At 34.7% G+C, this 22,566-nt stretch overlaps 1 protein-coding gene across 1 annotated transcript; it reads left to right on the top strand.

The window, feature by feature from the left end:
* The first annotated feature begins 14,203 nt into the window (after nt 1-14,203).
* Nucleotides 14,204-15,536, top strand: LOC105662171 (uncharacterized). The gene is made up of 4 exons (XM_012282775.2): nt 14,204-14,621; nt 14,692-14,805; nt 14,875-15,119; nt 15,194-15,536. Exons 1-4 carry the CDS (start codon nt 14,517-14,519, stop codon nt 15,519-15,521), a joined length of 792 nt encoding a protein of 263 aa, XP_012138165.2. The 5' UTR covers nt 14,204-14,516; the 3' UTR covers nt 15,522-15,536.
* The last annotated feature ends 7,030 nt before the right edge of the window (nt 15,537-22,566 follow it).

Here is a 22,566-nt window from a genome sequence, read left to right as displayed (position 1 = left end):
AAATGCCTAGATCCCCAAATTTCCACGTCCCAAAATACCTAAATCCCTAAATTGCAAAATCTTCAATTTCCAATTTTCCTAAATTTCTATATCCCGAAATACCTAGATCCCCAAATTTCCACGTCCCAAAATACCTAAATCCCTAAATTGCAAAATCTTCAATTTCCAATTTTCCTAAATTTCTACGTCCCAAAATACCTACACCCCAAATTTTCACGTCCCGAAATACCGAGCTCACAAAAATTCCAAAATTCTCAAATCTCAATTTCCCCAAATTTCCACGTCCCAAAACATCTAGACTCCCAAATTTCTACGTCCCGAAATTCCCACTTCTCCAATTTCCACGTCCCAAAATCCCTCGATCCTCAAATTGCAAAATCCTCAAATCTCAATTTCCCCAAATTTCCACGTCCCAAAATAGCTCCCAAAATTTCCGTGATCACAAATCGCCCGTTCCACATAATCCCTAAATCATGAAATTCTATGATCCTCAAATTCTAATAGCCTAAAATTCCTACATCCCCAAAATTCCAAAGAACCCCCAAAACCAACAATCCGAAGATCTCATTCTCTTTCCACGATCACATTTCCCAGTAAAAAAATCCATATTTGCCCGTGACTGTACCTCCACGCGAAAATACCAGAATCTGAACGTTCCGAAGCGTTGCAGCAACGTTTATGCCGGCAGCTTTACGAGCAAAAGATTCGGAAATTTTCTAGCCCTTCGCCGCGAAGGGCGAAAGAGAACGGCGGAGAAATCGTTCGGGCGCAATAAGTCAAATCTTGTTTACGAGTCGGTGCCTAGTTAGGACGACTGGCCGGGTCTGCGAGAGGGATTGATGAGGAAAGCTCGAAGAGCCAGTGACGAAGAGAACGTGGAAGCAGCGGGGAAAAGGGATCCGAGCAAGAGGAGGACGAGCACCTTCCTCATCGACCGTATAATTAAACCGGGCGCTGATTAAAAAAGTTACCACGGCCGTAAGATCATTACAGGGGCCTCCAACTCCCTACGAGCACCACCACCATCGCCGCCACCCTTTTCTCCCTGGCTCCTCTTTAGTCCTCACTTTCTCTCGTTCGCTTTCGACCCTTGGGGCTGTCAATTCTTTCCACTTTGTACACTCGGGTGCAACGGAGCCTTCTTTTGGACAACGTACTATGGGCAACCTTGTTACTGGCGGTGGATGGATTAGGGATATGAAGCAATTGATCAGAATAGGAAAATGGACGCATTTTTTATGCAGTCGAACGGTCACAACAATTAACTCTTTGAGGCACAGGATTTCAGATCAAAAATAGACCCATGTTGCACAGGAATTTTATCGGGTTTTAAATGAAACAAAATTGGTATATTTTTATTAATAAAGGTATAACATTATGTAAAAATATAACAAAATTGTAACAGTTAATTAAATTTTTGAGAATATACAACATAAACAATAAAGAAAAATTGTCTTTTGTATTACTCCACAAGTTGTATGATAAATGAAATTCCACTATACTTTCATCATTTGCAAACAAATTTAACCATTGATTTATATTATAAAAATCGTTACTCGCTTATGAAGAACTAATTTTTATAGAAATTAACTTGCCTCTGCGATTTGTAACATGAAACTATGAAAAAAATGTGAGTGCAATAAACCTTCCGTTTATAACAATTGCTCAGCCGGTAATTACATGTTGAATGTTACCAACACAGTGAATACATTTGTAACATTATTTGAAAACATTACCAACTGCTTTACGCAAATAAGGCGAAATATAGACCTATGCACATGCAGCTACTGCAAGATTTCTTGCAGTAGGGACTAAAAATGTCTCAAAGAGTTAAGCCAAAAATTAAGAACAGTGGACAAACATTGTGAGAGTTACTTAGAGAGTTGTAAAGCACTTATGAAGAAGAAGAAGTTATATTTCAAGATTGTGGAGAGTACTATAGGCAACCTTGTTTCTGGCGCGCAGGAGGATGAACCAGGGGCCTGAATCAATTGGTCAGAATAGGAAAATGGACACCTGGACTAACACGTATTATTGACGAAGTCGAACAATTCTTAAAGAATAAGGAGAGTGGACAAACATGAGTGGTCACCTCGAAAGTCACATTTGTGTTCAGAGTTGTGAAGAGTACTATAGGCAACTTTGTTTCTGACGCGTAGGAGGTAGAACCAGGTTTAAGGGATGCATCGACTAGTTCAATTTGAATAGTCCCAATGCGACGTTCTGATGTTGGAGGTCCTTATATTTCTAGGCCCCCAAATACCTATGGTGTTTTATATATGGTCTTTATATACCCAAATCTATAAATCTAAAGATCTTCATATTTGTGGAATCCACGGGTATTGACCCAGGTTTAAGGGATGCACTGCCTAGCCTACTTTGAACAGTCCCAATGCGAAGGTCTGATATTGGAGATCTGACATTCTGACTTTCTAGACTCCCAAATTCCTATGGTCCTATATCTCTGTATACCCAAATTTCCAAATCTAAAGATCTTCATATTTCTAAAAACAACAGTTCAATTTCCATATTCCAAATACCCAAATCTGAAAGTTCACAAATTGCTAGACTTCCATATTCTTAGATCTATAATCACCAAACCTCTGAATCTCCAAATTTCCAAAAGTGTGGATTAAGAATCTCTATATTCTGCAAACTCCTAGATTCTATAGATATCTAAACTATAAAATGTGAACATTTCTAAATTCAAGCATCACTAAAAGTAAAAATTTCAAGATTCCATGATTAGATGCAGAAATTCCTAGATTCCAATATCCTCAGATATAGAAATATCTAGCAATTCAAAGATTATCACGTCTCTAGCTCCTACATATAAGGCATTAGTGCTTCAAATTTCTTTTTCCCAAAATTCTTAAATTATTCTCCAATTTGCAAAACTTTAAAAATCCCTTTCAATTCTTCAATAAAATAGTGAAGTTCTCTTACTTCTTGATTGCATTGGTCCCTAAGAAATCTAGATCTGCCATTGACTGTACACTCGCCAACGAGACTGAACTCGGACGAATTTCAGCGACTCTCGCTGTGATTTCTTCGCGGTTAAGAAAGGACGAATCCATAATCCTTCCTAATCGCATTACACCCTCCGGACGAATTTGAAGAGAATGTACACGTGTAAGGGAATTATATCGTGCACGATCTAACGATGTTAACGCGTTACATGTGTATTGAAATAATTTATACGATCGTTTTAACCCTTAGCATTCCTTACTTTTTGTTACCTACCAATATGTTAATTTGCAAAATAGATAAAGAAAGGGGTTTTCAAGAAAGTGTATTGCAACAAAGCGGAGTATGTGACATACACTGCCGTCCATAAATATCCGGACACTTGGTTTCGTTACATAAAACACAGTTGAACTTTGTACGAAAGGTATTTAGGGTTATCACATCATTTGTAATAATTATTATTATCTTTTTTGAGGTGTCATAACATAATAGAATTAATTTTTAAGTACGAATTATACAATGAAAGTGTGAAAGTAAAATTCATGTCCAGAAGTACAAAGTCCAAATTTGTGAATCTAATGAAACGCTTTCGATTCTAAAAAAAATTTTCATTTCTACTGTGTTTCATTTCTATGGTGCAGAACGTATTCAGAGGGTTCTTCGGTATGTTTCAAGTGTTTGAAAACTGTTGGTAGATGTTTAGGTTCCCTCAATGGAGATAAGAATGGAGGAAACGCTACGCACTCGACAGTTTCGGTTTAGTTCGACTGTAGCTTCTTTTCCATCGAGATATGAGTTCCAAACGAGAATTATCAATCGAAAAACGTTCCAGTATTCTGACCTTCGCAGAAAAAAAATCGATTTTAGTTACTGTTGCAGACACTTGAATAACTTTCGTGCAACGCGAATGCATATTTCGCTTGTGTCCGGATACTTATGGACGTAGTGTACATTTATCTTTTAAGCGATAAAGTAGTAATAGTTAAGTAGTTCAATAGTAATTATAAGTAGTAAATAAATGATAATATACATATGCGATCCAGTTATTTATTACAATTTTAATTTAATTTAAATGTGTTAACAAAGCTTAAAATATTTGTCAAATGAGTGTTCAGTTAAATTGGGAAGTTAATTACTTAATTTCATTCATTTTCATATATTGTGTTAAAATAAATTGTGGAAATTACAATAACATTCATTAGGGTCATTTATGTTAAAATAAAATTGCGAAAATTATTGAAATAAAATTGTGAAAGTTATTGAAATAAAATTATGAAAATTATGTTGAAATGAAAAATACATTTAATAGAATTAAGTATACAAAAATAAATAGTTGAAATTACAATAAAATTGATTATTGGTACTAATTTTATTTTATTATTATACTATATTTATTTTTTCAATGTATAAGTAGGACTATCGTTGATTTATATCTTAATTTAAATTTAACTAAAATTTTCATACGAAGAATTAGTAGTGTTATCTCAGTTCAGATTGCATAGTTCTTTGTTTACGAAAAAACAAGATGAATTACGTTTGATATATGTATGTAGATTTTCCAAAATTTGCATTTTAAATGTCTTCTTTTAACTTTCAAATTGCGTCGACGTTTCTGAGCATATTAATAGGTACTTGCTATGATCATAAGACTCTGTCGTAAAATGATTAATACTCCGAGAGCTACAGTGGAAATGAAGTCTAATTACACGAAGTTGAATATAAATGTAAATATGAAGTTCTAAATATGTAAACTTCAATTTTCCAATCCCTTAGTAACTTCAACCTCATAATAATATTCAGAATCTTCTTTTCTTTCTTGGTATATTTATGTAATTAAAAATAATATCCAATTACAGTGTTAATAAATAATAATAATAATAATTCAACTTTCAAAAATTTTTAAACAATATACATTTAGACAGAATTTATAGTTTACACTAAGTTCAATAATTTATTAAAGTATGTGTATATTAACAACATATAAATTGTTTCATTTGTATAATTTTATATTTTATAAAATATTTTAACATTTCATATTACTATTTTATTTTATAAAATATTTTAACATTCCATATTACTATTTCATTTTATAAAATATTTTAACATTCTATATTACTATTTTATTTTATAAAGTTAAATATTTTAAATATTATTAAATTGTCAAATATTTCAAGTAATATTTACATTTCATAAAATACTTCAAAATATATTATTCTTAGGTTTTATACAATTTTTTAAATATTTTGTATTATAATTACATTTTATGAAACTCTTCAATATATCATATTAAAATGACAATTCATAAAATCTTTTAATATATTATATTAATCTTAGATTTTGTAGAATTTTTAAAATATTTTATATTATAATTACATTTTATAAAATTTTTAAATGTTTCATATTATAATGACAATTCACAAAATCTTTTAACATATTATATTATTCTTAAGTTTTATACAATTCTTTAAATATTTTGTATTATAATTACATTTCATAAAATCGTTCAACGTTTCATATTATAATTACATTTTATGATTTCTTCAATGTTTCATATCATAATGACAATTCCTAAAATCTTTTAATATATCATATTATACGTCATTTTTTTAAAAACGTTTAAATATGTCATATTATAATTACAATTAACAAAATCCTTAAATATACCGTATTACAAAAAACCAATTTTACAAAATAGTCTAGATATCCACCATAATTAAAGAAAACGTAGAAAAACCCGTAGCCATAAGCCATTTAAGAAAGAAAGAAGCTACGATAAGAAATTAATTATATTTCCTCCGGTACCCGAAGAAACCTTTCATCGTCAAATTAAATATCGAAACTACGAGAGAGAGCGTCTCCCAGCATCGAAGACACCGTCGAACAATAAAATCCCGCGATCCGGCAAAAATCAGTGAAGATTTTTCGACGAGATACCACCCCCTCAGTTGTATGTATCTTTTCCGGCGGCAGGAACTTCCTTAAAATTCAATATAAGCCCCGCGGGCACCCCTGCGAGACCGGGTCGCCACCCCCCTCGTCGAACGAGTCCCTTCAGCCGATGGCGACGGGGCCTGGTTACCATGGCGATTCTTTTGCTTGACAGGTGGCTGCAGCCACCACCAACCACCCTCCCCCAGCACCCTCCATCTCCTCCAGACTCGTTTGTTCTGCCTGCCACCGGTACGACGAACCAATCGCGCCCAGCGAAAAAATATTCAATCACGCGTCAAGAACTCGAGGGTGGTAGTGGTGGTGATGGTGGTGGGTTGCGAATGTAGTTGTAGTAGTGGAATCGAATCACCCTCGAACCCCCTCGTCTTTTCACCCCACCCTCCTTCGACTGTGACCAGGGACGAAGGTCGATGGCGGTGGAGGTCGAACCGCCCCTGCCGACAGAGGAACGCCACCCCCTCCGCCCCTCCAAGTACGAATAATAAAATGCTTCGGATTACATATTCAAAATCAATGCCTCCACGTACTAACTTCACCCCCGTATCGGACGATTTCGCGGCCGACATTTTAAGCAACCACACCCTCATTTGCAATTGTTGTCCCTGTTTTCAGTTTGCCTTTAAGATTTACTTCCTCCTGATCATTCCGACGGAATAATTAACTTCGTCCAGGCTCATCGACCGGTTTCTTTTATTTGCCCTCCCTTTTTACGGACTTCGATATAATTTTTCTGTCAACCATGGACTTTCCAGGGCGCTTTGTTAGCCACGTTTTTAATAATTTTACTTGCATGCGCATTGTTCGATGGAAGGGGTTTTTTATGGAATGGAAGATTTTTATTCGAGTTCATTTGTATGATTGTGCTTTTACGGCTGATATTTCTTATTTGTTGTCAGTGAATTTTAATTAAAATTTATATGAAATAACAGGGTTTGAAAATTGTGAATTTTAATGTTGTAGTCTGAACTCATTTTATTTTGTTGTCATTGACTTTTAATTAAAATTTATGTGATGTAGCAGCGTTTGAAAAATCTGAATTTTAATGTTGTTGTCTGAACTCATTTTAATCAGTGTTTTTATGTGAAAATATTTCCCTATTTGCTGTAATTAAATTTATGTTTTAATTAATTTTATTAAGTGGAGTTCTAAATAATTTGTATAATAACGTGTATAATAATATATTGTATAGTATATTTTATAATTTAAAAATAAAATTAATATACTGTTTTCTTTTCACGAATTTAATTAATTAAGTACTTTTTAAATTCCAACTATCGTAGACTAATTTTATTATAATTCGTGTTACGACAAAAATGGCGGCAAAACTTTACCAAACCTTAACCTAACATTTTTCAAGAAATTCGATAAATTTTCTCTACAATCCCAAACTAAAAATTAAATTTTTACTAGAAAAATGTATATTTGATTTGCAATCAATATTTGCTAGTTAATAATAATTTTTAGCAATTCAATTTGCTGAATCGTTTCTTTTCATACATACTCGAGCACCAAGTTTTATTACAAAAATACGTAAGTTTAAAACGATGGTCACCCTTCAACCTCCCTCCTAATTAGCTGTAATTAGGCGCGAACGAGAATGGGCTGCAACTTTATAAAAGTTGAAGGGAAGAAAGTCGAGCTGATCATTATGAGGTCTGAATTATGCGCGATAATTTCACAGACAATCGGAGAGGAAATGGCCGAGAGGATACTTCGCGAGAATTAATCAGTGACTAATTGATCCTGTAGAGATGAAGGTCATCATCTCGAAGTGGCGGCCCGAAAAACTTTTTTGCTAATTATATTAATTGGCATAATGATGCCTATTGAAGCTACCTAACTTTTTTACTCGAGTGCTCGAAATTAGAATTCTAAAATGTCGGGAAATAAAACTTCTTTAAATGTCATTTTATCTAATTATTTTATATTGCTCAAATATCTTTCTACAACTTTTTATCAATTGCTTAATTATAAATAGGTTGAATTATTTTTTTTTGACAATTTAGTAAAATAATCTTTCTTTTTAAAGCTTAATGTCTAAATAAAATTTCTGAATGAATAAAAAGATACGTACCTAAATATAAACAATTTTTGTGACAATGTAACGTAAATAAAAAATGAAAACTTGATGTATTAACACAAGGAAGTTAAAATTCAACGAATACAAAAATTGAAATTAAACAAAATTAGTTAATACAAAAATGTAAAATAATTACAGATTAAACTTGATAGCTTTTGTTAAAATATTAAATCACTACAGATTCTTATGCTATTAAATTAAACTTAATTTACAGTAATAAAGAGATTACTTTAAAAGAAATAATTGATAAAGAAAATTTTCTTTGCATTTCATGAAAATAGTGATACGATTTACATAAAAAATAAAACTTACATAATTATCAAAAATTCTGCTTTTGAGACTAAAACATAATTATATCATTTAATTTTATAATTGTTATATAATTCTATAGTTTAAATTCATATTCAATTTCCTGTGTTTCTCATAATTTTTAATTCTAATAATTTTTCAAGTTTAACATTTAAATTTTCCCGCGTTAATCACAGCGTCCACAATAAATCACGAAACGAAGAGTCATATAACAGAAGTTAGAAAAAAAAACGAATCACAACATAGATAACAGAATCTTCTGACCGAAACGAGCACTTTAAAATCGTTAACTAACACATCGGAAATCAATTTCCCCCCTTTTCACAGTTCCACGAACACCTCTCGATAGCTTTCCTTTTTTTCCCCCGATTCCATTCCATTTACTCTCTTCGCTACAACTTCCAGGAATACAAAAAAACTATCGACTCGTTCCACCGATTTTGCTCGTGCGAATCATTTCGAGAAATAATAACGTGGAGATATGATGGCTGGTCGTTTTCAAACTGGCCTCTTGCATTTTGCATGAACGTACGACTGGTCCCAATGGCAAAGACCACCCTTTCGCCGACCACGTAGTGGGGTGAGCTTATGGTCTCGGTCAGGTTTCACGTGACCCCTTCAAGATTACGCACAAAAAACTGGACCTTCGATATGCAGATTTCTTTTTCAAGTGAAGAATGGTCAAAGAGATATTTCGCTCTGAAACTCGTTTTCTTTAAATAATTTATTGTGGATGTTGAATTTCTTATGATGTAATTTTTATGAAAATTTTTATTGCATTCATATGTGGAAGTTTCTTCTATGATATATGATTTTTATGAAAATTTGTATTGCATTCATATGTGGAAGTTTCTTCTATGATATATGATTCTTAAGAAAATTTTAATAGAATTTGTATATAGAAGCCTTTCTTACCATATGATTTTTATGAAAATTTGTATTGCATTCATATGTGGAAATTCTCTGATATATGATTTTTATGAAAATTTGTATTGCATTCATATGTGGAAGTTTCTTCTATGATATATGATTCTTCAGAAAATTTTAATAGAATTTGTATATGGAAGCCTTTCTTACCATATGATTTTTATGAAAATTTGTATTGTATTCATATGTGGAAATTTTCCTATGATATATGATTTTTATGAAAATTTGTATTGCATTCATATGTCGAAGTTTCTTCTATGATATATGATTCTTAAGAAAATTTTAATAGAATTTGTATATGGAAGCCTTTCTTGCCATATGATTTTTATGAAAATTTGTGTTGAATTCATATGTGGAAGTTTTTCTATGATATACAATTTTTATGAAAATTTGTATTACATTCATATGTGGAAGTCTTTCTATGATACATGATTTTTATCGAAAATATCTACAGTCTTCATATATGGAAGTCTTTCTTATAACATAACCTATATAACAATTTAAAAAATAATTTCCTAAAAAACAATTATTAGAAAAATAAACTCGTCCTCAAAAACCTAAAAACCTTCACTCTCACACAAGAACCCCTCAAACTAAAAATACACGGTACACCTAAACCTCCCTCCAAAAACAGTTCTCAAAACCTCCAGCAACAAACATCCCAGAGAAACAATTTTCCCTCACAAAAACCGCCATCAGATTCCAAGCCAGTCGCAAAAGAAAGCAGTTCCACAGAGATTGCGACTCGACATTCACAAATATTTGCTTTTTCTGTCTCTTCATCAAGAACAAAGACCGTTTCCATTTTTTGCTCCTTAGAGCCCGCCTCGGTAGTTAGGGGTTAAAGAACTATGTATATAGTCCCGTAGAGACCTCTCGTAACATCTTACGATCCGCAGTGACGATCTCGCGTGATCTTTACGAAACGATCATCGAGCAATGAGACTAAACAATAGACAAAAGCAACAGTGTTTTTTTTTTTACCAAGGCAGCTGCCGGGCGCAAAACCAGAGGGGGACATTACTTAATAAACGTGCGCATCCGGGGTGCGGTCCGGCAGGCATTGTTTCAGGATCGGTAAATGGGTGCTTGCCAGCGGATGCGTGCGTCCAAAGGGTTAAGGATTAAGCTTGTAGAATCCTGGTTCGGACCCACAATGGACACCTGGACGGGTCCGCGGGAGCCCATGGCAAAAAAAACTCCTTTTTCCAGTCGCCTCTGGACATCTGCCATCGATCGCCATTACGACTGTGCGCGGCAAAGCTGCCATTATGGACCACTGTCCATCGACATGTGAGAACAGACGTAATATGTGCGGTCGGAGCGTTCCTTTGGGAAAAGATGCTGATGAGGGAGGATCTGTGGTGGATAGTGTTATTCTAGTTTTCAAGTTTTAACCAATGTTCAAATACACAATATACTTATTAAAAATATTACAATTCTGGTAACATTCGACTAAACAAGCATAACTGTTTCCCAGAACTCAAACGTGACAGCACTGCAAAAGCAAGTATAATCGAAGAAGTGTTCCTAAAAGTGTCTTTCAATTTATTCTTCATTTGTGAGAACCGTTCGTGAGATTTTCGCGACACCGGAGTGTCTAAAGAGCGTCCTCGAAGCAGGCCCCCGATACAGAGTTATGATAATTATTTCGCGCAACCCTCGAGAACGTGATGCACCGGAGAGAATCACTCGAGGACTGGTATTTTTCCTTTTTCTTCTTCAGTTGAACCACTCCCGGGCCACTCGTGTCTCGGCGAAAACAATAAGTTGCATAATAAGCAGGACGGATAAAGAGGAACCTGTTTCTCCGCTGGCACGGATCAAGAGGGAGCGAAATAAGACGGGCGAAGACTCTCGCGTGAGAGTTATGATGATCTTTTTTTCGCCAAGGCGATACAGGTATATTGAAATCTCTAGGACAAAACGACGCACTAATAACGTATGCACGGTGCAGCTGGCGGCGTCGTTTTGTTCTTGCTGGCGCTACAGGTTCTTGAATTTCACACACGTCATGGGGTTGCTTCTACTTTCTCTGTCGTTCGTTACCTCTTTCACCTAACTCTCTCCCGTCCTTCGCCTCGACAGAAGAACCCCCTATTGTTTTACCTAGCGAGACCAGTTTTTGTTTCACTCTGTCTCTCTCCACGGCTTATTATATGCGCTTTCTGCCGTTCGCGTACGCGATTGTTCGCACGGACGGGCGAACCTGATTCGTTCGCGTCGAAGGAGAGAAACCGTAAGGGTCGAATGCGAATCCGGTCAAACGGCGAACAGAGAAAAAAGCGATACAATAAAAGGGGTTAAAGTTGATACAATTGAGCGAGAAACGGCGACGTTGCACGCGTGATTTATTTTTACAGCCCTCCGCCGATACTCGCGGCACCCGGGGCAAAGACCCATTGTCTTTCTCGCAGCCGGGTTACGAACTAGTGCCTTCGCGATCACTTAAAAACTCCGCTAAACTTTTTCTATGGACGTTCGTTACTGCTAACTGCTACAGGAAAGCGTTCTTTCATGAAACATGTTCTTCATGTAACAGCGATCTTACTAAGCACGCTCACACAACGTAAATATAGATTTCTTTATACCGTTTTGCGGAATCGGTTCAAACACTCTTGTCACAGCTGTTTGGATTCGTGTAAGTGTCATAAAACGTCCCTTTTATAGCTAATTTCAGTTTTGGAAAAAGGAAGTCACATGGAGATAAGTCAGGCGAATCTGGAGGATATTGGAGCCCACAGACTTGTTTTCTCGCCAAAAATTCACGAACAGCGACAGTTCTGTGACATGGTGCGTTATCATGCAACAGAAACCAACTTCCCGGCACTCGATATTCGGGCCTCACACGAACGATCCTCTTCCACAAATGTTCCATAACACCCAGATAATATTCGCCACTAACATTTTGTCCCTGTGGAACAAATTCCCGAAGTATAATTCCTTTAGAATCGGAAAAGCAAATTAACATTGTCTTCTTGAGGGACTTCTGGAATCGCAATTTTTTTGATTTTGGAGAGCCTGGAGATTTCCACGTAGCACTTTGGCGCTTTGTTCGAGGTTCATACTTGAAGCACCAAGTCTCATCACTAGATACAATTGATTCCAGGAATGTACAGTTTCGTCTGGCTGTTTTGATAAGATCCTCGCAATATTCAACGCGAGCAATTTGTTGCGCTTGCCCGTGATTTTGTGACACGGTGACGAAAGGTTCTGTCGCATTCAACGCTATAAGTTTACAATTCGTTGTTCGATTCCAATAATGATTGTTGTGTTTTGTAGAGGAGGTATACTGTTTTCAGATAACATATTGTTTTAATAGATGGCGCTAGTTTTCCTTAAATTTGAAAAAAGTTCTTTTCCGATGTACTGTGTATGTTATGTAGAAAAGATTATGCATATTAGTCTTAGAACCGGTATTATGTACAATCTATATTTACGCAATTACCATTTTCTGTAAACATGCTAAATTATTTTTCAATTGCACATGAGGACGAAAATGTCATATTGAAATATGACTATTACAGAAATGAAGTTAGGTTATGTACCTCACCTTTTTATTAGGGTCTTGGAAACGAAATTTATGTCTATTTTTCATTAGCTATGTATAATTCAATTTTAATTTTTAAATTGCATATATAATTCTTTTTCTATAAGTGTAATAAAAAAATGGTACATTTTCTGTTTTCATGTATACGTATTTTAAAATAGTTTTGTAATTGTAAAGAACACCATTGATTTCAATAACCTTAAGATATGTTGTGATGGGCAACATTCTAATTTTTTTTTATTATAAATATTTACTACTATGTCACAGTTTCAATATTTATGAAAATTCTAGATTATTCAAAAATTGTATTTTAGTATGTTCGTTTCATGTGTAAAATAAGCAATTTCTATCAAGCTTTGGTCAAATAAAATCCTGTGTAGTTTCAATTGTTATATTGAACATACAAGAATTGTACACCAAATCAATGCCCTTTCATGAAACTATAAAAACTTCAAAATTAAATTTAAAGCAGCAAATGATTATAATATAACTCGATATAACTCACTATCTAAGATAAAAATTTTGCACATAACTAAAATAATTTTATTATAATAAATTTTTCATTGAATAAATTTCTCTCAAAATATTACTTCTACAAAAATAGAATTACCAGCAAAAATGTACAATTAATTTATAACATACCAAATGTAACATAGTACAAAACATACTAAAAAATGCAATTCGCGTTACGAAAACCGCCGGACGAAAGAAATTGAAATAAATTTCATATTCATGTCCAATATTCATGTAAATAAGGAACGTTGAAAATTTATCCTTTTTTTGCGAGATAATGATACCGTCTGAATTTAAAGAAATAATTGCATGTACCATACACGAGTGTCGCAACTCGAAATTTAGTGGCACGGTACAGGACGTAACCATTAATCATCAGACCACGTACTGACGCAACATCCCCTATACACCATTCCGACACGAGATGGCATGTGACGCCATAAATTGCTAAATTAAAAGGCTGAAAGGATATACAAAATGGTACCGGTGTATTGTTTTTTATGGCTGCGGAATGGTTCATTCGTATTGTTTTTATACGGACTCATTTGCATCCGAATGATGTTCGGGTAATTAGCATATAAATAGGACAAGGTGTTACAATCGTATTGCATAAAATGAGCAACAATTTATGTCGTTCGATTGTTAGTTTATTTACTGTTATATTATTCGGGATTGAAAATTTTATACATGAATTGTTTATTTCGAGGCAAATTTTGGTTACAAATATTTATAATTATGGAGGGTAAGATATTCTATGTTTTCAAAATTGTACATTCTCCACTTCTCTAATTTATCAAGTTCTCAAATTCTAACTCTTCTTGTTCTCTAAATCTCTAAGTTTGTAAATTAGTAAGGCGTACTCATAGGCACGACATAGGAGTGCAAAGGGTTAACCACTGTATTTTATTAACTAACATCTTTTCGTTAATACTAGTTTTTTAACGTTATGGTCACTTACATTCAATTTTGAACTAAAGTAGAAAAATAAATAAATTGGGGATGATATAACCTAAGACATTCTTTAGCTTGAAAAAAATTTCCTACTAAGTTTAAGAGGTCTATGATCCGCCATTTTGATGACTTCTACTGTTGTCTGTTTCTACGTAAACATCAATTACGTTTAGCGATGAGAATGAAGATCAAGATTTTGAAGATTGGCAAGATGTAGGGTTGAACATTGCAAAACCTGCAGAATTATTGCAAATTTATAGAGAATATATGAGAGCCAACGGGTATGATAAATCTCCTTCTGCGAGTGTGGGTGTACAAACGGATTTTTGCGAATTAGAACCTGAAACAGAAAAAGATGAATTTAAAGAAATGGTTAGTTAATGTCACATGTATTTGATACTTTATATTTTACTTTTGTCTATAATGTATTAAATATCTATAGGTAAAAAAAGTAGAAGAACTTAAACAACACACTGTATTGCTAGAACAAGAAAAATTAGACTTACAACAAATTATTGCCACCACAAGTGGAAGTTTATCTCAAAATCCAACTAAGGTATAACATATGAACAAAGCGCATAAATGTTTATTAGTTATATTTTTATAATATAATGGTTTTTTGTAGCAAGATAGTAGTGGAACGATACAAACGATAAATTCAAGTTCTACAACCCCAGATAAATTTGAACTCCTTGAAACACCAGCTCGTGATACGTCTACTGTAACCCATGAACCGGAAGAAGATGACAGCGTTTCTGTCGCTGTTAGTCTTGGCGAAACAGATCCTGGTGACAAAGAATGGACAAGAATTCAGTTACCCAGGGTAGATGTGACTGAAGGATCATCGATACTTCCAAATCCTCCATCACGGTATATTTCTATAAATAAAAGTACATATATATTTTGTCGATATTTGATATTTTACGTCAGTATTTCATTTTCAGAAATTTACCATTAAAGTTTAAGATGGAGGTGATAACGCACTGCTTAGTAAATATCCCAAGTTCTGTACTTTCTACGACTGAAGAACTTTTCAAAAATGGAGTTACGCGTGACACTCTTGTTCAAATTCTATCACAAACATTACCTCGTATCGTACCCAATATTATTTTGAATAAGCGTGAGGAAGTGATACCATTAATATTAAGCGCAATTCTTCACAATGATTCTGCGGAGAGGGAGAAATTGCTGCAACTTTTATTCAGCCTAAAGAAGGGGTCGCAGGAGAATGAAAGACAATTAATATTAGCTGGTACAAAACATTATACATAATTCTATATAGATTTAGTAAGAAAACTGAAATATAAGAAAGAAAAATTCGATGTAGTGCGTATAATCGAAGTCTGGGCCAGTAATCTAGCAGCCTGCGGTTCGTCACGTCCAACAAATCGGTTCGCGGGCATAAATTGAAATGCTAAAAGCGAAATTGGGTAGGAATTAGGAAAAACGCCGCGAAATGGGACGATGATTACACTGCGGAAAGTTGGATGGCGAACGTCGAAGGGGGTGGAAGGGTCGAAAGGGCGGTCGACGGAGGTGGGCCCACTGACGAAGTCTGAATTCTCAACCCCTCGAGCTGGCCATCCGAGTCTATGGTGGAACCGCGACTAGAACGAGGGTGGAGAGGGTCGAAATGGTGGGGTAGTCGCGTCTTACCAAAGGGGAGAAACGCGGCGAGGAAAGGGAATGGTTACGGGGTTGCGATGGTGGAGGGTGTTCCGAGTGCCGCGTAAATAACTTCCATCTTCGAGGGTGCAACCACCCTCCTGGGGGGATGGACTTCGAACGAGAGGAGAAAGAGAGAAAGTGAAAAAGCGGAAAAAGAAGGTACAACGTGGGTGAAGGGGGTCCGTAACAGGGTGGTGATTCCGTTGGAAGAGGGAGACGTAAAATATTCTTAATGAGCAAAGACTTTCAAGTATTGACTCAAAATGGCGGCCGTTCTTTCAAGTCGGCTTGTTAAGCATTATTCCAAGCCCTGCCACCCCTTACCGACGTTCCCCTTCGCTTTGTACGAATTCTTTTCCTCCCTCTTCCACGGCTTACTTAGTGTGCCGGTATCCTACGCAAGGACACTAATCCAACCCCTTCCATGATGCTCCTTTTGACCGACGTACTAAGAAATGACCAAAAGCCGATCTTTTTCGGATTATTATTGGGTCGAACCAGACAAAGCAACCCTTTCTTACTTCTTTTCGTATCAAAGGACTTATCAACTTTTCATCGAAGCTTTCATGAAATATTCGAAGTCTCATACATTCTTTATAGATTCTTTATTTATGTGTGATGTGATTTATAATTATACAAAAATATTTATAATTATATCGAAGTGGTTTGAAACAAATTTTCACCCCCTAAAATTTCAGTATATGTTCTTAAAAAATCTTCTTAAAGTTTAGTTTAGAAATTATAATTTAGGTTAGACGACATAGTATCGTAAAATATCACATATGTTATATTAGGTTGAAGCTTGAGGTTCAAGGGAAATTTTCAAGGGTAATCAGTAATATATTAAATACGAGACTTGTCACTTATAGCAAACAATGATAAGGTCTAAAACATGAAACAATTTGATGACAAAATATACCAATAACCTAGTGTTAACGTTCCGGCCATTTTGATGCAACTGAATCGGCCATTTTGGGTGCAACAACCTTATACACGCATGTGTATACATACACATATGAGCATGTGTGTACACATATCCCTCACTCAACAAACCTAACCAAAGATTTCAAACGCTACGATAAAAAAATATAAATTATCACGTAAATACACGTAATATTTGAAGAATCTAAAGAATTAGCAAACACTCGATATCTAATCCAACCAAAGTGAAAAGTAAGTCGAGCGAAAGTCGAAAATTCTTTAAGACGCTTTTCCCCAAGGACGAGGGCTATCAAGGCTTTCACAAAAAACGCTTTCGTACGAATGAGCCGAGGAGTGGATTATTTAAGGGTGAGGTCCCGGGAACCTTGGATGTGCTGCTCGAGACTTGTTAGAAGTTGGCTTTCGCTTTGAACCTTCGTGCACCGCCTCACACACTTCGCAGGGGGTACCGGAATAAGGGTTAAAAATGTATAAGATAAGACAGAGACCTTTCGTGGATGAAGAAAGAGAAAAAGAGGGCCAATAGCTCCGGGGCAAAGGAGACAGTAAAATGGAGAAGAACGCGAAACCGAGACAGACAGAACTTTCATTATTGATCAAAGAAACTGAGTGTCGCTTCCCTCCTCAAAAGCTTGTTCTATTCAACTTGCCTTCGGCTTTCCATTAAAAATACCACCGGCATCATCCGCTTTTTGCGATGTCGGCACGATCTTGTCTTTCGATATCGTCCTGTGTTTTCTTCCTTATATGCTCATTTGAGGGGTTTATTTTTAAAGTGGGACATTTTTGGAAAAATTTTGCGATAAAACGATATTTTTGTCTGTTAATCTACAGTGACGTGATTGAAATTCTTTAATATTATAGGGAATTAGTAATACAACTACTGTGAAAAATAATAAATTGTATAGTATTGGTACACCTCGATATAAGTGACTATGTGCTGCAAGTCTAGATATTGCTTCTTTTATTAACTTGCAAGTTGCAGTTCAGTTTTTAATAAAAAGATACGGTTCTTTAATATACATACACAAAACACATTAACAATTTCACTGTAATATAAAAATTAATTAATGTCTATTTTATTTAAAAAATATTTCGACGAAAATTACTGTGACGCGTTTAAAAGCTGGTAATAAGAAAAAAATACTTTTCTGGTTAATAACGCGACTCGAATAAAATCCTCATTTCCAAGAAATTTCATTATTTTTATTATGTTTATAGAAATAAGACCCTTGAGGATAATAAAAGGTAATAAAATAAGAAAAGTAGTAAATGCACGTCTGAAATATTATATGTTTAATTAACTAGTTTGCTAATTTTGAAAGAAGAATTATAATTTTATTTTATTATTTTATGAAATAGAAACTTTGTTTTATTATTAAAGTAGTATTGTTTGATTAACTCAGATAATTGTATTAAATTTATAATTTATTAAGAAGCAAGTAAAAAACATTAACGGTGGTGATTTGACTGCGTATATAAACTGCTTAATAATATTGATGATCCATTAAAAAAAAAGAATAAACAAATTTTTTTTATAGGGTCACTGATATTTTGGTCACTGATATTTATTTGGTAAAAAAGAGTGTATATTATAATACACTAGTGGAATGCCCCGCGCTATGCAAGGGGAATTAATCAGTTACCCTTGACCCCCTGCGCAGTCCTAAACCGTAAAAGATAGACATGCGCAGTAAATTTTTTACAAAGAGGCTTCATCCACAAAAGTCAAATTAACCACTCTTAATGATGACGTAATTAGTTTTTAAATTGGAACAATTTTGATTTTTCGGAAACATGTGGCGCCATCTGTCCGGCGAACAGGGTGAACTACACTAGGCGGGAACACGGCTTTCGTTAATTCGCGTAGTCTACCGCTAGATGGCGCTACATGTACCATTTATGTGGCGGCACCTACTTCCGCTCAACCGTTCCGCCGAAGGGTACATTTTTCCCCCATTTTTCCTGGAAGGGGTTTTCCCTCGGAAAGAGTAAGTCACTTCCCTGAAAAACATGCTTGTGGATAGACGCGTCGAATCACACGATTTATATTTTAATCGCGAACTATTTGTGTAATTATTCATGTGTATAGCGAATTATAAAGAATACTATATTATTCACGTTATAAACAATTCAAACATTTTAAATAAACTTTTTGAACTTTTCCATTTTAAATCGAGTGAACATTACATTCAATTACCTACACTCGATAAAGTGGGAGTCCTACGTTGTTCAAGGCCCCCACATTTACATAGGAACTGTCTTCCTATATTTTAATAATCAATAAATTAATAACTTTGCAAAATAACTGATTTTATTGGACTTGATTCTGAAATTGATTTTAACACATGTTCTTGAATTGAGGTTTGATTACAGTATGAATAGCGAACGATTTTGTTTTCAAAATAAAATTGAATGTGATCAAACGACGATAGCTTTAAACATTAATCATTTGTTCACAAGTACAAATAGAATTCTTCTTGATCGACGACTTTAATAACAGAACTCATCTTCACTGATGACTCTGATGATCACCACAGAGTATAGGAATTACTGAAAATGATACGCATATAAATACATCAAGAAAAAAGGAAATAATCTTTTAAAAAAACCGCCGTAAATGCAGTTAACAGCGCCATCTAACAACAAACTACTGAACTATGGTGAATACGTGCAAAATACCGACCGGATTCTGTCGGTAATTAGTTGATTACACTTCAACGGTAATATATCATCAGTGAAGTTTCTATTGTAGTTCCGCGTGTCAGTGCTAGATGGCGCTGCGTGAACCTGCATTGTGGTGATCATCAGAGTCATCGTCGATCAAGAGGAATTTCATTTTCAAGCCGTCGATAAAGAAGATTTTTATTTGTATTTGACATTCAATTTTATTTATGTTCAATTGTATTTTTAAAAAGAAAAACGTTCGCTATTCATTCTATAATCAAATCAAAATTCAGAAACACATATTTCAAAATCAATTTCAATAAACCAGTTATTTTTTGAAAGTTATTATTAATTGACTAATTTTAAATATAGAGAAACACTCTCTATATTTTTGGTGACCCCGACGTGATATTTAAAGTTGCCATAAGAAATTATAATTAAAGTTATTATTAATTGACTAATTTTAAATATAAAGAAACACTCTCTATAGCATAAGGAAGCGTTTAGATTAGGCAAGTACCTGTCAAAATAGCCTAATGCGAACGACATTTAATTGAAGTTCTGCGTATCACTGGTAGATGGCGCTGCGTCGAACCTGCATAAGGGGGCATTCAGATTAGGTAAGAACCTGTCAAAATAGCCTGATGTGAACGACATTTAATACAGAGCAAGAAAGCAATCGTCCGATTTATACATTCATCACATTTTCTTCCATAAATTACAGTTTTCTTCAACTTTTTAGAAGCTAATTAATTGCTACGTTATCTTTATTCTCTCAACAGATTTTTATTAGCTTTCTACAAGATCCTGTACTACAGCGAATACTAATATTTACATATTATTATGATAATTCCGTTCAAGAATTAAGTGTTAATAACGTATCTATCTATAAATAAAATATATTAAGTCATTTGCTGTACAAAAGTGTTTGAAAATAAATATGAATAAAAACATGTATTTGCATTTTTACTTACTTGTCAGTCCCATCATTCCGATCCCGAGAAATTGCTCCAAATTTTAAAAAATAAGAAATAAAAAGCAACATATTAAGAATTTGTACCAGGAGAACATGCAATATTAGGAGGTTTTCTTTGTGCTTCATGGAATTTTCATAACGTCGTTTCAAGAATTCTCGCGGCGCGATTTTTGAAATTCCACCGACCGATTTTGAAAATTTTGTATTAGGAGAACATAAGTTGTGAGGAGGTATCCTTCGTGCCACTTCCTGGAATTTTCATGACGTCAAATTCCAAGAATTCCCGGGCGCGATTTTCGAAATTCCACCGACCGATTTTGAAAATTTGTATCAGGAGAACATAAGTTCTGAGGAGGTATCTTTCGTGCCACTTCCTGGAATTCCGATGACGTCAAATTCCAAGAATTCCCGGGCGCAATTTTTGAAATTTCACCGACCGATTTTGGAAATTTGTATCAGAAGAACATAAGTTCTGAGGAGGTATCTTTCGTGCCACTTCCTGGAATTTTTGTGACGTCAAATTCCAGGAATTCTCATGTTCTCTTGATACAAATTCTCTCTTTCCAATATGTAAATTTTTATTCTGTTGGGTTTATTAGGTAACAATAAATACACAATGATTTTTGACAAATTTTTGTTTATTTTCACCACTTTCCATACAGTGCATAACTTAATTAAACTTATTGTTTAAACCGTAAGAGATAGATATGGGCAGTAAATTTTTACAGAGTAGTCAAGGAAAAAGCAGCTGCAGCATTCTCAATGATGACGTAATTAGTTTTCACGTATCCCTTAAAAAGTGTTCCTTAATTGAGCGAAGCTCTTATACTTGACTTTGCAAGTTCTTTATCCGTGTTTTTCTTTTGCACCACTCAACCAACTCTCATCAAATTTTGCACGCGCATGCGTATGTACATCCAGATAGACATAGAAAAAAAAATTTTAAATCGGACTTGCCACGGAGGAATAATGACCAAAAAAACTGATCCTCATAAACTTCAGCATTGCAGTACGTACATGAGCCGCCTATGTCAATTCTACTGTACATGCAAAGTGCAATATTTCGGCACTTTGACGACGGAGTATGGTTCCTGAGGCATTTAGAAACAAATTTCTATTAGGGTTTGATGCGTTTTGATGCTTAATAAAGCCAGAAAATCAATTTTTGTCGAATTTGGTCCAAAACGGTACAGGTGGCGCCATCTAGCGGCGAGCGGCGGAACTGCGAAAAACTAAAATCTCGATTTTCTCGAAAACTAGGGACTTTTCCGAAATTCTAAGATATACAAATTGTTCCTTATCGCCTACGGAATCGAATGAGTACTTTCATAGCCTCCTAGGACCCTTATAAAAGAAATTAGAAAAATAGCCAATTTCATGGACTAAAAAATTGCCGTCCATCTAGCGGTGAAAGTTGGAACTACAAAAATAGAAAATCTCGATTTTCTCGAAAACTAGACACTTTTCCAAAATTCTGAGATATACAAATTGTTCCTTGTAGTCTGAGGAATCGAACAAATATAATTATAGCCTGGTAGGACGATTATTAAAGAAAATAGAAAAATAGTCCATTTCATGGACCAAAAAATTGCCGTCCATCTAACGGTGAAAGTTGGAACTAATCGAAAAAAGTCCATGAATTACACTTTTTTTCTAATTTTGTTAGTAATAATGCTAGCGTGTTATAATGGTATCCTATCGATTCTGTAGGCGACAGGGATCAATTTGTATATCTCAGAATTTCGGAAAAGTGCCTAGTTTTCGAGAAAATCGAGATTTTCTATTTTTGTAGTTCCAACTTTCACCGCTAGATGGACGGCAATTTTTTGGTCCATGAAATGGGCTATTTTTCTAATTTCTTTAATAAGGGTCCTAGAAGGCTATGAAAGTACTCATTCGATTCCGTAGGCGATAAGGAACAATTTGTATATCTTAAAATTTCGGAAAAGTCCCTAGTTTTCGAGAAAATCGAGATTTAATTTTTTCGTAGTTCCGCCGCTCGCCGCTAGATGGCGCCACCTGTACCGTTTTGAACCGAATTCGACAAAAATTGATTTTCTGGCT

The sequence above is a fragment of the Megachile rotundata genome, chromosome 3, assembly GCF_050947335.1.
Source record: "Megachile rotundata isolate GNS110a chromosome 3, iyMegRotu1, whole genome shotgun sequence".
Lineage (NCBI taxonomy): Eukaryota > Metazoa > Arthropoda > Insecta > Hymenoptera > Megachilidae > Megachile > Megachile rotundata.
The sequence above is the reverse complement of the archived record's forward strand: the minus strand, read 5'-3'. Positions and strand labels throughout refer to the sequence as shown.

Bases quoted from the DNA above. Each gene is read 5' to 3' on its own strand.
- LOC105662171 (XM_012282775.2), top strand. From the start codon at position 14,517: ATGAGAGCCAACGGGTATGATAAATCTCCTTCTGCGAGTGTGGGTGTA. The intron at 14,622-14,691 runs GTTAGTTAATGT...AAATATCTATAG, and splicing joins AAGATGAATTTAAAGAAATG to GTAAAAAAAGTAGAAGAACT. The intron at 14,806-14,874 runs GTATAACATATG...GGTTTTTTGTAG, and splicing joins TATCTCAAAATCCAACTAAG to CAAGATAGTAGTGGAACGAT.